This window comes from Micromesistius poutassou, assembly GCF_964030765.1.
Source record: "Micromesistius poutassou genome assembly, chromosome: 22".
In the NCBI taxonomy this organism is placed as follows: Eukaryota; Metazoa; Chordata; class Actinopteri; order Gadiformes; family Gadidae; genus Micromesistius; species Micromesistius poutassou.
In genome coordinates this window covers 3,996,234-4,012,072 of record NC_140292.1, presented here as the reverse complement: position 1 = coordinate 4,012,072, position 15,839 = coordinate 3,996,234, and the positions used below count along the sequence as shown (strand labels likewise).

At 47.9% G+C, this 15,839-nt stretch overlaps 1 protein-coding gene across 1 annotated transcript in view; it reads left to right on the top strand.

Moving 5' to 3' along the window:
* Nucleotides 1–990: 990 nt before the first annotated feature.
* Nucleotides 991–15,839, top strand: part of bcr (BCR activator of RhoGEF and GTPase) — a gene marked incomplete at its 3' end in the record, with an annotated part of 55,564 nt that continues 40,715 nt past the window's right edge. Inside the window, exon 1 of the mRNA XM_084486359.1 lies at nucleotides 991–2,850. Within this exon, the coding sequence (XP_084342485.1) occupies nucleotides 1,170–2,850 (1,681 nt within the window). The 5' untranslated portion in view covers nucleotides 991–1,169. The remainder of the gene's footprint in view (nucleotides 2,851–15,839) is intronic.

Genomic DNA, 15,839 nt, shown 5'->3' with positions numbered 1-15,839 from the left:
GAGACGCTTGGAGCTTAATCCTATACGTCTGTTAAAGGCATAATACCATTCTAATCTTATTAAGTCATTAATAATGGTCTCATTATTTTAGAAATCATACAGCCTATATGTGTTTGGAACATCTGTGAACATAACGCAAAGCAACGTATTGAATTTAATTTATAAATAGGCTATGGGTAGCCTACAAAACATTGTCGAATAAATATTCTTTCAAAAATTATAAGCAGTAAACACTAAACACTGCATTTCGATTTGTTTTGTTGTGCAACCACCAATAGAAAAATTAAATCCTTCAGGTAAGAACCAAAAACATTTTGCTCTGTCTCTTTAACCAGCAAGACTGTCAATCATATTTAGTCTGGTCCCTCCCATTTCTTGCAGCTCTCTGCTGCTACACTGAGATGGGGACACACACAGCACCATCACAGCCAAGGAAATGTCTATAAAACCACATATATCGCGATGGCCCACTGAAATGGGATAAGACGGCGGAAGAAAGACCGATTCTTCCAGGATATTTAAACGCGAGGCAGACTGGATAATCTTGTTTCTTTTTTGCGAAAAGTGATTTTCTTGTCGGTTATTGCCCCTTTCTCCACCGTTCGCCTTGGACGTTACTGGTAGGTACAAAGGGTTTCAGAAATACAGTGTTATGAATGAACCGTGGGCAAGTAGATGGCGAACGGCCGCATCGGCTTGGTGGTGTGAAGTGTTGATGAAGAGTAAATAAATAAGGAGCCTTTTGGTTTTACTTCTCCCCACACCACGCTACAGTCAAAGCCCAGGTCTGAGCGAAGACAGATGCTGTCATTGTGTTGCGTCTGAGATTTTTCTCTCTACAGATCGCTAAGGGACTCTTTTTTTTTTCTTGGAATAATGCACGACCAACGGGAAGCCAATTCACATTTTCCCGTGTTATACACATCCCCCGATGATATTATAAACGGGAAGCCGCTCACTTCTGCTCAGATTCATTATTGCCACTGCGAAACCGCGGATAAGTGTAAACAGTTAGATTGTACAGTTTTGATCGGATTTGCTGTATTGTAATTATTGTTGGATTGTGGGATTTTTTTTCTTCCGTTTCGATACCGATTTCCCCGTGTCGAAAGCAGGACTCTAAGCGACCGACCGTGCAGCCTAACGCTGACATCATCCCCGTGTGGACAATGGTGGAACCGGTGGGATTCATTGAAGCGTGGAAAGCTCAGTTCCCAGAGTCTGAGCCCCCTAAAATGGAGTTGCGGTCTGTGGGGGGCATCGAACAGGAGCTGGAGAAATGCAAAGCCACTATTAGACGGCTGGAACAAGAGGTGAACAAGGAGCGTTTTCGCATGATCTACCTGCAGACTCTCCTGGCCAAGGAGAGGAAGAGCTACGACCGTCAACGATGGGGCTTCCGGAAGACGCCGATCAACGAGGGGGGCGACCCCAACGCCACACAGGGTGCCGACTGCCCGTCCCAGCAGCCACACATGCAGGAGACCGGGGGAGTCGGCGTGGTTGGTGGCACCGGGGAAAGAAGCCGCTTCCAGCCCGTGGCGGAATGCGGGAGGTCCAAGCCCAGACCCCCTCCGGCCAGGAAGTCGGCCTCCCACGGAGACGGCCTGGAGCTCCAGTCGGCGTTTGACGTCCCCCAGCAGGCCGAGTCCTGCGACAGCCTGGACGGCCTCTCGCCCTCCAAGCAGCAAAGAGGCGGCGGCGGCGGAGCCTCGGTGTCCCCACGGAGGCCCGGTCAGCCTCCGGACAAGGAGCTCCCCATCGACCCAAAGGACAAGCTGGGGATGGGCCTCGGTGTGGCCGCCCTGCGCTCCAACTTCGAGAGGATCAAGCGGGCCAACTCCCACTCGGCGGGGGACGTGGCCAAGGTGGGGGACAAACCGCAGCAGCAGCAGCAGCAGCAGCAGCTGCCGCAGCAACCGCCGCCGTTCTACACCAACATGGAGTTCCACCACGACCGGGGTCTGGTGCGGGTCAACGACCGCGAGGTCTCGGACCAGATCAGCACCCTGGGCACGCAGGCCATGCAGATGGAGCGCAAGAGGTCCCTGCACTCGTTGCCCGGCAACCTGGCCACGGCGGCCGGCGAGCTGAGGACGCGGCCGGTGTACAGGGGGCGGTCGACGGAGAGCACGTGCGGCTACGACGCCGAGTACGAAGACGGGGAGCCCAACCCGCGGCACCCGGCCCGCGCCAACGGCGGGAAGCCGCCGCCACCGCCGTGGCAACCGTCTGACTTCCAGGTGTACTCCAGCGTGTACGTGGGCGGGGTGATGATGGGCGAGGGCGGAGGAGGAGGAGGAGGAGGAGGAGGCAGTGGTGTAGCGGTGGGAGGAGGTGTCGGAGGAGGAGGAGGAGGAGGAGGGGTGATGATGAGGGACCATGGCGGGGGAGGGGACGACCACCTCCTCACCTGGCCACGCCGATCCTACTCCCCCGGGAGCTTTGAGGACGGCGGTGGCGGCGGCGGCGGCGGAGGCGGCGGCGGCGGTGGCTACACGCCGGACTGCAGCTCCAACGAGAACCTGACGTCCAGCGAGGAGGACTTCTCCTCGGGCCAGTCCAGCCACGTCTCGCCCAGCCCCACCGCCACCAACACCACCGGCGGCGGCGGCGGAGGCACCGCCTTCCGCCGGCCCTACCGGGAGAAGAGCCGCTCGCCCTCGCAGAACTCCCAGAATTCCCAGCACTCGTACGACAGCAGCAGCCCGCCCACGCCGCAGTCCCAGAAGCGGCAGCACCACCGGCCGCAGGGGGGCCACGTGGTGATGTCGGAGGCCACCATCGTCAGCGTCCGCAAGACGGGGCAGATCTGGCCACCCGCCTCCCACCATGACGGCGCGCCCCACGGTAAGGTCGCCCCGCCCCTCCCCCCCGTGGGAACGCTTTTCACGCCGGGCCGTTGTGTGGTTTGTCGTGGACGTGTCTGTTGTCATCAGTCAGCAAGTGCTACAAGCGCTACAAGTAACCCATTGTGTCCTTCTTGACTCAAGTGCTGAATGTCTTTTCAAAGGGAGATTTTTCACTGTTACTAAAATAAGGCCGTTGAGTAAACCAGGAGTAAAATCCTATATTTTTGACAGTCTCCGCGAACGTTTCATTAGGGCTTGAACGCAGGTGAGGGCCTTTTCGTGAGGTCAAAGTGCCTTTTAACGTCAGGATGAAGGGACACCGGTGGCGAGGTGTGTGTGTGTGTGTGTGTGTGTGTGTGTGTGTGTGTGTGTGTGTGTGTGTGTGTGTGTGTGTGTGTGTGTGTGTGTGTGTGTGTGTGTGTGTGTGTGTGTGTGTGTGTGTGTAAAGCTCCGTCTGAGTAGCAGTTGATTTGGATATCCACCTACGAGAAAGGCTTAAGCTTCTCTTACAAAGCTCATACACAATGCCGGTACTGAAAAGTATCTCAAATGGGTCGCAACCATGGGGATAAAACATCCCACCTTCTTCCGACTCTTGGCACATACATCCTTTTTTCAATCTCAGTGTTCCTGTTAGGGCTGAAAAGGGGGGTTTGCTTACACTACAATAATACCTTTGTTACATCCTACCCTCAAGAGGTTTACCAAGCCATGTGTATTTTCCACATCTTTCTCCCTAAAACCCATAAAATTTGTATATATATATATATTTTTTCAACAGTTCACTGTGTGCTGTATTAATGCTTGTGTCTATTACTACACCAGCTTCTTGGCTCTCGAAGTCTGTAAGGCTCTGTTCTCTGCGCTGCTCTTTTCTGACTCTGAACAAGTATCCCTTTAATACCTACCTCATCAGCTCTGAGCACGGGCCTTGCAGAGTCCAATTCAAACCTCCCACTCCTTCTTTCCTGTTCCACGCTCTCAGAGCCATTAGCTGGAGTGATCAAACCTCTAATTTACAGCTACCTACAAATAGAACAGCAGCTCGTAGCAGCCTAGCAACGTAGCCTGGAGCTACATGCATGGGCCGCATGCCCGGCTAATTTACTGTCAGATGAACTTGGCCCTGATCTTCATAGAGGTATCCAGTATTCAGACCACTTAAGTGCATAAAAAAGAGAGATGAATCCATGAGTGGAAGATCAGATGTTCGTTTTTTTAAACATTCTCCTAAGGTTTCTTTGGATTTATTTTATGGCAGATAAAACAGAGGTGCATTTAGAGAGAGAGAGAGAGAGTTTCAAGGAGGCAGGGGTTAAAGAGAGGCGCAGCTGGAGGGAACTCTCCCGTTGCATAATACTTCAAACACACACGCACGCAATGGCACCCATGAACACATGGGTGACTTCATCTAGATACTTCTGTGTGATGACCAGGTGCTAAGCCTATGTTTTCAGATGTTGGCTGGATGTTGCCTTAAAGTTGGTTCATCATTGGGCCACACAGCAAGTCACACGGAAAGTCAAATAATGCCGTTAAAATCCATGTTTTGTGGACTATAACAAAATGGTTGTTTGTTTGTCGTGGATGAACACATCACAAACCATTTAACCTGACCTAGCAGTGGTTATTACTGTATATGCTTACATAATAAACCTTTTTGACCCTTGATAGCAGTACTTCTTGTGTGCAGCCACCCCCTCTGAGGGCTAAAACGTGCGAGGGGTGTGACTACCAGTGCGCTGATGCTACACATGCGTGGGCTAAAACGTGCTAGAGTGCTACTACCACATGCACGAGGGCCAAAACGTGCTAGAGTGCTACTACCACATGCACGAGGGCCCCGATGCTACATGCACAGGCTAAAACATGCTAGAGTGCTACTACCATGTGACTACTAGCACATGCGAGGGCTCAAACGTGGGTCTTCTATGGGAGCACCAGTGCACTACGCGGGAGAGCTCAAATACGCTACAATGTGACTACAAGGGCACGGATGCAACACCCACACGGGGGCTGCCCCTCCCCCCAGCCCCCTCAACCCAGCTCCGCCTATTACCGCATCCGATTTTTGTATTTATGTAATTATATTTATAAGTGGCTATACAGAACAGCTGTCTTGTTTGTTTCCGAGATTACGCAAGGGAAGTCCTAGATTTTTTATGGTAGAAGTTTGAGAGCCCTGTTCGTTTTAAAGACATCTAATACATTTCGTATAGTCCTGCTTTAATAAATGGTAGACCGTGATATACACACAGACAGAACACAGGTATATTTCACAGTGGTGCTGTCATGGCTGCTCCCCTTCTCCTTCCAGCAAAGCCCTTCTATGTGGCGAGGTTGGGGTTTAGGTGGTGTTTCTGCGGTCCTCAGTCTTCGTCAGCCACACCTTCTCGGACATTTCATCCTGTGTCTTTTTTTAATCTCTGCTGGATGTGGGGGCTCACGTCTTTTCATCTAGCACGGACAGGAGCCCGCGCTCGTTTCCCCTGCGAGTGATTTTCTTCGCACGCCTGGGGTGTGTCCACTTTCTACGTAATTTCTACGTGTTTATTTAACTTACACAGCCCCTAAAATAGCAGTACTTGTTATGGTTACATGTGGCATCGCACCGTTACGAGTTTGTTTGACAGAACCTGAAGAAAAGGAGCTTTCATTTAACACTGCCATTACATGGGTGGCAACAGACTGTATAATGTTCTATTTGCAGTGATTCACAACATACCTGTGGGCGGGTTACTGCAGGACAAGCTTGGCCTCTGCTTCAATGGCCACATTGTCCATCCCCTCTGGCTGTGTGTGTGTGTGTGTGTGTGTGTGTGTGTGTGTGTGTGTGTGTGTGTGTGTGTGTGTGTGTGTGTGTGTGTGTGTGTGTGTGTGTGTGTGTGTGTGTGTGTGTGTGTGTGTGTGTGTGTGTGTTGAAAGGTCTTCGTGTCCCTGAGGGATTTTTATTTTATTTTTAAAGCTGATGTCACCAAAAACAATCACATCCTGACTTGCAAAAAGATCCACCAGACCTACGGGTAAACTCCAACCACATGTGTGTAAAATATTAATGATTTGGTCAATTAGGAGTCTCTTGGCTGTCGGGGACTGTAAAGCATTTCTTTCGCTTTCAAAAAGAAACACTTTGCACTACTGCTGTGTGACACAACCATTAAGTCCTTTTTCTCCATCTAAACAGGCGAGAGAGGGAGAGAGAGAGAGCGAGAGAGAGAGCGAGAGAGAGAGAGTGGGGGAGTTACCATAGCAGGAGGTAACCTAGTTCCCAGGCGTTCTCATCCCACGGAACGCCGGGAATGGGGTGCCTTCTTGGCCAGAGAGAATGAAGGGGTTCAGAGCAAGCTTGGGAGGGAGCGTTGGCTGTTTTAGGGTACATGGTTACATGAAGTTCACAGCATCGTTTCCACTGCAATGCCATTATCTTCCGATGGAGCAGATAGGATCATTTCGAAGTTGATTCCAACATTACCACTTACATTTCCAGGTCTGAATGTGTGTACTCCAGAGCACTGTACTGCAAAGCAGGATTTGAGGTTAGCGCAGGTCATTCCAGGTTGAACCATGGGTTTTCACTGTCCACAATGGTGGTTCCCTTTTTCCGACACTGAAAACCCAGGATCAATTCTGGGTTTTTCACTAGCTAGTTTGGGAAATCCTGGGTGTATTTAACGAGTTGGAACCATCGTCGTCACTCCGATTATGCGTCATTGTGGTTGCTAGGCTTACTGAAGCCAGCTAAGGAAAAGATACCCTGGGTATGTTGCACTCGCTTCGTGGTATAGATCCCAGGTCAAACGGAGCAAATCTATTTATCAACATCCCTCAGAAAATCCTGGTGATTTCTTTCCTCTTGTGACCCGTCTGCCCTGACACTAAGACTAGCCATTTTGGCCCCCAGTTTAGAGCCAGCAGTGTCACAGTTGCTGATCCCTTCATTTCGACTGGCTGCAAAAGCAGGGAAATTACTAGCTGGCTTACATTTTTAACCGCTCGCCGCAGCCATTGCCGGCGTCTTATGGGTTTTCTGCATTTCTAGAGACATCTCTGGGAGCTGTTCATCTCAGAAAGTCCTCCCCAGAGACTGGGTTCAGTGCAGGGGTCAGAGTTCAAACTACAGAAACCGCTGACAGTGTTTGATTTGGAACCAACATGGCCGCATGGCATCTGATGTTAACGTCAACCAGACAAACAGCTTTAAAAGTGGTGGTCTGGTTTAGAGAGATCTATCTAGATCTCTGTCTAGTCATGTAAAACACTCCCCCTTTATCCCTAATCTCCACCCTCTAGTCTGAGGATTAGAAACTGGCAACAATCAGATCAACATTAGCCCTGTCTTCCCCAGCTAACTCTTCACTAATGTGTGTGTGTGTGTGTGTGTGTGTGTGTGTGTGTGTGTGTGTGTGTGTGTGTGTGTGTGTGTGTGTGTGTGTGTGTGTGTGTGTGTGTGTGTGTGTGTGTGTGTGTGTGTGTGACACTTAATGGACACTTAATGTGTACTTAAAGGAGGTGTAAAGGGATTGGGTTTCACTTAATCCTTCATGTATTGAATCTGAAAGGCCTTGACCAGCATCTTGGCGCTAAATGTCAGTTAGATAATGGCAGATGATGCAACAGTAAAGGTAACCTTGTTCAGCTGTAAATACAGCTGGCAGATTCAGCTTTACCCAAAACTGTAGGTGTGCACCAGAGTACGTGCTAGACATCATTACCATGGCAACGCAGAGTGGTTGGCGATGAGGTTGGAAGTCCTACCAGCAGCTTAGCTAGCAGTAATAGCATTGTATACCCATTCCACTGTCAGCAGAACACACACACACACACACACACACACACACACACACACACACACACACACACACACACACACACACACACACACACACACACACACACACACACTTTATAGCATTACTAGTACTACATTGTATACCCTTTCCACTGTCAGAACACCTCCTATACTTACACGCTCTCTCCGGTCCCTTATTACCTGCTCTCCTTCTAGCTCTTTTATCTAGCTTTCTATAAATATAATTGACACAGCCTGCTGCTATTCCTCCGACACAAGCAAACATCTATCACACACGCACACGCGTGGACGGACGGCTTTAAATGGGCATGTAAAACACACACACGTGAATCTGTACATGTAGCCACTAACTACAAACCTTCATCGTCAAACCTTCATCTCGCTCTTATACGATTCTCTCTGTCTCTCTGTCCCCCTCCTCCCCTGCACAGTCTCTTTATTCACTGTGTGTGTGTGTGAGGCTGTGTGTGTGTGTGTGTGTGTGTGTGTGTGTGTGTGTGTGTGTTTATTGGATGAGCTGATGCAGATAAGACAAGGATACAGGAACGGTGTGTTTGGAGGCTGTAAATGGGAGGAGAGTTAATGAGTAACGTGTTGCAGCTGAGCGCTATTGACCACAGAGTCACGGAGCAGGTCAGGGAGGTCACTGTTTGACGTCCTGTCTGAATCGTCACTTCAAAACGTATGTCAACAGCATTTCTATGTTATTTCGGGCCAAGATCCTCTGCTACCAAAGTTGGGTATGGAAGTATCGTGGAAAAAGGAAGAGAGGCAGTTGACGAATGAGTAAATGAGAGGAGGGGAAGGGGAGGAAAGAGTAAACAGGTTGGAATTTCTGGAATTTTATAGTGCGTGCACGTCCATGCACACCATCTCTCTATACTACATGTGAAAGACAGCTGCTGTGTGAGTGTTGTGGGGGGCGGGGCTGGGAGATGGCCCCGGCTAACCTTATCAGAGTACATCACATCTTTATGTTCAGAAGGGGAGGAGGAAAAGGAGAGACTGCAACACACATGCAGATGTTTATTCAGTTTGGTGTAGGGAGCCGTCAGGATGATTGTTGTAGTCATCCTGTGATTTGTTGAGGGAGAGAGAAAGTGGGAGAGTGGGAGAGAGAGACCCTGACCAAGCCGATGGTCAGGCCTGATTTGACAAAGTGGTCGATAAAGTCCAGCTGGTTTTATTTTCCTGTAGCTTGAATTTTTTTGTTGCGTAAACCCAAATGACAAACAAGTTGGTGCACATTCTCCCGAATCATGCCCGACACATTAAGATATTATTTTTAAACTTGTATTAGCCTTGCTACTGCACACGTTTCCTTCAGAAAAGGAACATGGCGACAAGTCTAGTTTTTGTTGCGCTCGGCCGTCGTCAAAGCCTAAAGCCACTGTGTTGGATGCGGTCGCTCTACCTCCCTACTCCTTCCATCTGGCCTTCCCTCCACCACAGACCAGCTCTCTCCTTCCTTCTGAACCCCCCCTCCCCCCCACACCCCCAGCTTGAATTCTAACCGGTTCCCACCACAAACCACCTATTTTTCCTCTTTCCATTCGCTCACAGAGTTTAAATGCCGTTTACAAAATGCCAACCAGTAGTTTGAAGTGTCGTGAACGGTGCACCTGCTTGTGTATCCACAAGTCGTTTTTTTAAGATATCCCTTCCAGAAATTGTTTCGGATGTCCCATTTCTCAAAGTGGACCTGTGCTAGTTTTAGCTTGATGATGTGGACCTGTGCTAGTTTAAGCTGGTTGAAGTAAACCTATGCTGGTTTCAGCTTGTGTAGGTGTTTAGATTTAGGGTTGTTTGATTCCCATATTCAATATGTTAACATTTTTAACATTCAAACGTCTATTAGGCCTACTCTATTAAACTTTTTCCTCTTGAATTTGCCTTCTCCATAACCATGTCAGGTCTGTGTCTTTTCTGACTCTAGTTTTTTCTGGGCCTGCTCCCGTATGTATTTCTTCCCAATTCACAAGCCTATAAATAAACACCCACTAAGTAGGTGATGAACTGTGCTGATTGTATGCTGGCTAAACGGTCAACTAGGCTGTTTCAAAAGGTGAAGTTTTGACGTATGTGGTTCATATGTAAACACGTCAATTATGCGTATAAGGAATGTTGCTGGGTTAGCATTCCAGTATATTGTTTCCTTGAGGTACAGCTTTGGGGTTAAATCCGCCCAAAAATCAGCCCAAAAGCTGCTGTATTATGAATAATTCATATTTATAATGCATTATTTCATAATGCATTATAATTGTGTTTCTCGCTCTGTTATCGCGTTTCCAACCCCCAACCAAACGTGCATGTTCCCAATGTGCAGCCTCTGATTAACTTCCACAAATCAAGGGAAGAACAGGAAAATGTCCACACACACACACACGCACGCACGCACGCACGCACGCACGCACGCACGCACGCACGCACGCACGCACGCACGCACACACACACACACACCCAGTATTCAATATTTATATTTTTTCCTACCCTGACACCACCCTAACCCCCTCCCCGGGAGGGGGGGTCCCGGGAGGGGTTGGTCATCCATTATTGAAGCCTGCAGCCCTCCTCTTGCTAAACTGGAAACTGAGTGTGCTGCAGGGGTGTCATGTTCCCTGCCATGAGACACAGCACTGGGTCACAGCCACAGAGAGCCACTCTACCATGACCAGAGAGAGAGAGAGATACACCCACCACACACACTTCCCACTGTTTGTGCTGGTAACTTATGGTAACTTGTGACTTGGCTGAATTTTTTTGGGTTTGGATCCCCTAGGTTCGATTCCGATTGGCGGTCCTATGCAGTGTGTCATCTCTCTTTCAGCTCACTTGTCCTCACAGTCCTGTCCATAAAGGCACAGAATAACACATGATGCCCAGGGTCAGGAGAGATGTTGCAGGAGAAACATGATGATCAGGGTCTGGGTGAGGGGCGATGTGGTAGGAGATACATGATGGTCTGTTGTCTGGGTCAGGATAGATGTTTCTAGGAGATACATGATGGTCTTAGTCTAGGTCAGGAGAGATGTTGTAGGACATACATCTGGGTCTGGGTCAGGAGAGATGTTGCAGATAAATGATTCTGACTGATGGTCCGGGTCAGGGAAGTGTAGTCTTCTAAAAGAAGTCTACACAGCACGACTGATTGGATAAGGGAATCCATTGTGACGTACCTCAATGCAGCAAGTCTATCAACGTGAAAGGGTAGAAATATCACTATGACAAAGGCCTCGCTGCATTTTCTTTCATATTTGGGTGACCTTCGAATGTCCTTAACAGACGTCAGCCTAGGTTACAGTTTCTTCACATTGATGCAGAATTCTACAGTTCTACAGTTCATGACATGGACTATATCATGACTCCTGTGTTTCCATGCTGCCAGCTATGGAAGCCTGTGTTTTGAAGGAGGGGGTCCTGCACCTTGCGGGACAGGTATGGAACGATAACCTCGCAGTGGCTGATCTCCCAGACCCTGGGGAGATGAACACAGTTCCGCTACGCAGCATATAGACGATTGGTTGCGCGGCAACATGGAGCACTGGGAGTCGTTGTATCCAGTTGCTGTGTGTGTGGAAGACACGCGACCGTTGCCCAGAGGTTTCGTCACTAGAAGCGTGCAAGCTAAGCTATAAAAGTCCTGTGTCAGGCGGTTCTTTACATTCTGTGAAACTGATATTTCAGAAGAGCATATATGCAGTATAATGCAGATTTCATTTTTTTTCCCATTTTTGTAAATCCAATTTATTTTATATAAAGTCGATTTCAATTGTATATCGCTCTACATAATCTGTTCTCGCTTGTTTGGATAAAAACATTAAAATAAAATCGTGAAATTTATAAAAAAAACTTTTTTCAAGCTGAAACAGTCAAGCCATTACATTACATTGCTCTACATGCTGAATAAATAATGACAACAAAATTGGTTATAACACATGTTTATTGTATTATTTGTAAAAAAAAAAAATGAAATATACAACATATTACAGAAATACTATATACTTAAGATGGACATATATATGTACCATAAATGATATACAAGAAGGAAGAACAGGTGTGTCCACTGTTGATTCTAAACACAGGTCAGTAATGGCTGACCGGTCATGCTGTGCATGTGTCCTTACATGGGAGCTGTGGCCAGCTCCTTCTGCTGGCATTGGCTGTCCTGTCAACATATGTTGTCCAACAGCAGTTTGCCATCCGATGCAAACACGCCAATTGAGATTTAGTTTTATCCAACCGCGGAACAGTTCTTTCACTGCCCTGATACTTGCATGCAGAAAACCGAGAGGAAGGTGTCTCTCTTTCTGTCCAAAGCAATTCACCGCACTCGTGTTGAATGTTTCATGGCCGCCGTTGTCTTTCCGTTGACGGTACTCTTAAGAAGTGAGAGGACTCAGCGTGACGAAGACGTGTTTTTAATAGTCCACAGTCGACCTCTCCTGCGTTCACCCCTGCATGCCCCCCTCTCCTCAGACTTGACCTCCCCGGGTCTTGTTTTTATGTGCGTCAGTGTTATGTTGATATATTTAATGTGGTGCTATATGAAATCACACAGTTGGCAGGCATTCTCTTCTCGCTCTCGGTCTCTCGCTCCCTCGCTCGTTATTTCACCCAAAAATACAGCCTCAGTATACTTGTGCATTGGTCCGTTAAACCTATATATTTGCCCTCTGTGTGCCTTGGGCTTGAAGCATTAATGTGTGGCCTATCAATATTGTATTTATCATCATATTGGGTTTTATTGTGCTTTTTGCGCTATGTTGTGGATCGATGATGGATTGATGGATATATAAAATAGCATCATGCATATTCTCTCTTTCCTTTCGTGGCTAAAAGCTCCTATTGGATTGAGTTGGATGGACTGGTTCTATATTTGGCCCCCAATTTTTTCTGGCGCTTTTACTCCCAAGGTCAAAAAGACACCCCAGCTTAACTAGCTGATATTTAGTTGACGACAACAGAGTTAGACAGGCATTCAGGAACTTTCCAAAGGTTTAAAGGGCCAGTGAACCCCCCAAAAACGGGGTTATAATCGTATGTTTCCGTTTCCGTGTTTGTTTTTTTGTCTCCGCCAACCAGTTTGTGAACGTTGTGAACTCAGGTCCCGTTTTTGGTGACGACAGATTGCCTTTGTGGAGGCACTTGAGTATGTGTGGATGTGTGGAGCTCCGCTTCCGGGGAGCGGTTCAAGTTGTGGGCAGCGTACAAGAGGGCTAAGCTTCTCTAACACTCAGAGTATAACGCCATGGTCGACATGGTTCATTATAAAGCGCATACTCAACGACGGGTAGTAGCTAAAACTGTCAAAGTAGCTGAATCACAATGTTACGGTGAGCCGGAACAACCAACCCCATCCTTCCTAGGACTCCCAGCGGGGGGTCTACTGGTCTATACTGGTCCTAATACAGTTCGATCTGGAAAGGGTATTCTAAACGGGAACAGCAGACCTTTTATAGCTATTGGCCGGGAACCGCTTAGTCATCAGAGGAAAAAATAAAGAGTCTCTTTTTAACTTGATGTGTTCTGGACTTCCCGGTCTCCAGCTGATTCAGCGTGTTTTTGTGTGTGTGTGTGTGTGTGTGTGTGCGTGCGCCTGTGCGTGTGTCTGCACACGTGTGCGCACACATTTTGTTTGTGATTTTCCTTTCAATCCTCTAAATGATATGTAAGACGCGTGGCCCCCCCAACTCGGTCAGAAACGCGCAGAGCGCACGGGACTCTGTCCGGCGGTGGTAGCACAGAGGGAGCAGAGCGTGACGAGCCGGGCCCCGGGGCCACAGCGGTAGCTGCAGCAGCAGCAGTGGCGGCTTGCTGTAACACTGCAAGCTCTCCCTAGTTTTTTCCGGCCGGCACACATCGTCTTCCCGGATGTCCGCTTAAATAACGTGGCCCACAGTAGTCGCCATTCATCAGCAGATGATATGGCTGACTGTGGCAATAGTAGGTTATTAAGGGCCCTGGTGCCACCCCTGCCCCCCTTAATATGCACTCATACATCTGTGCCAGGTACGGCGATAACATTGGACTCCACTGGTGTTTTACGCGTGTTCACAGGCTTGAGAGGCAAGATGGATGCCCACATCGGCTTGGATAAAGACAAATACATGATTCTTCTATCTCCATGCCGTACATGCTTCTTCTACAGCTTGTTGTGTGGACCTGTGTCGGTAATGAGAGAGAGCGAAAGATAGAGTGAGATGAACTGACCACATGGGGGTTTGGCGCCCGTTCCCTCACCCCTCCCTGCTCATGTCTATCTGTCTTTCTCTTTGTTTGCCTTTCTATCTTTTTGTACCTATTCTCTTTGTCCCCCTTTCCCTGTCTCTCCTCTCCTTTCCTGGTTCTTTCTCTCTCTTTCCGTCGCACACTCCCTCCCCACGCCTCGCTCTCCGTTTCACACCCGGGCACGCACGCACGCACACACACACACACACACACACACACACACACACACACACACACACACACACACACACACACACACACACACACACACACACACACACACACACACACACACACACACACACACTCAGGGCTTCCTGCCTCTCCCATTGTCGTGTTTGATTGACTGGTCCACTTATGGTGGAAAGTAGGTCGCGTGACGACTTTGTCCTATTTAGTTAGTTATCGCTTGAGTTTGACAAAGCGTGTCGTTTTGTTCTTGAATAGAATCTGTCTCTTATCTCCCCCTGTTTCACTCTCCTTTTCTCTGTACATCCCTCTCTTCTCTGTTCTCTTGTCTCTCTATATATATATTGTAGCTTTCTCGATCAATTAATTTTCTCTCTCTCTGACTCTGCCTCACTCTCTCTGACTTTTTGAAGTATTTGAATGAATAGAAATGTTTTACAAGGACAGGAAAACCGTCTTGCGTTAATACACTAGGAACTGTTTCAAATCTCTCCGTCCCTCTCCCCCTCTCTCTCATTCCTTCTCTCTCCCATGTCTCTCGCCCACCTCTGGCAGACTAATCACTGTTTGTTGCCTTGGGCTCCATGCCAGAAGTTCACAACTGTGTCCTCAAAGGTTACTTTTGTCACTCCAAGTGCCCCAGTAGCATGCCTCACTGAATATGTTAACATGGCACATTACTCTTTGCATGCTTGTTAATTTTTTTACTTAAAATGTTAGATTGTGGTCTTTCATGCCCTGCCAGTTAAGATGACACATTTACAGCTCATTACAGTGCATTTTAAGCCATGATTTATCGTTAACATCTTTGTTAAACCATGCCTTGTGGAAATCTTTTTTTCTTACAAACGTTGCTCATTAAACTATTTTTCTTAAATGCCAGTGAACATTTCACCATTCACCTTGTGCATTTGTGTATTCTCCGTTTCATGTTATTCCAACACTTCAATCAATAGGGATTGAACTCGGATAAGCGAGTTTCGGTTGTCTATTGAGACTTAAGTACAAGTGCCTTCACATCACATGTGTCTCAGCAGCAGCTAGCTCAGCCTGCCTGACTCGTCTAATGACTTCAACTGTGAGGGGAGGAAAGAGACGCACAGGCAATAAAAAAAAAACAGCCACTGTCTGTGTCACATTAGGTGTAAACAAACCTCCTCCATATTGAAAATGTCAATATGCTCCGTTACGCTGCTCTGTTTACGTAGTATAGTATAAACAGTGTCATAATTAGAGGTTGAGTGAGACTTAACAAGTACTGATCCACCCCGCCCTGTTTTTGTTCTCTCGTCACGAAACACGTTAGACTGCTCTTTCTGTCTGCTTTCTGTCTGCCTGCATGTCTGTTGTGCTGGTCTTTCTGTCTGTCTGTCTGTCTGTCTGTCTGTCTGTCTGTCTGTTCTGTCTGTCTGTCTGTCTGTCTGTCTGTCTGTCTTTCTTTCTTTCTTTCTTTTCTTTCTTTCTTTCTTTCTCTCTCTCTCTCTCTCTCTCTCTCTCTCTCTCTCTCTCTCTCTCTCTCTCCTCTCTCTCTCTCTCCTCTCTCTCTCTCTCTCTCTCTCTCTCTCTCTCCTCTCTCTCTCTCTCTCTCTCTCTCTCTCTTCTCTCTCTCTCTCTCTCTCTCTACACTTAACTTTACTTTACTTAACTTAACTTTAACCAGTTCTTCTGCTTCCGTGTCCACATGTGTTTTCCAGTTGGGGTGAATCACCGCCCTCTCTGTGATAGTGGTCGCTGATGTGTATATGTAAGGGGGCCCCTGA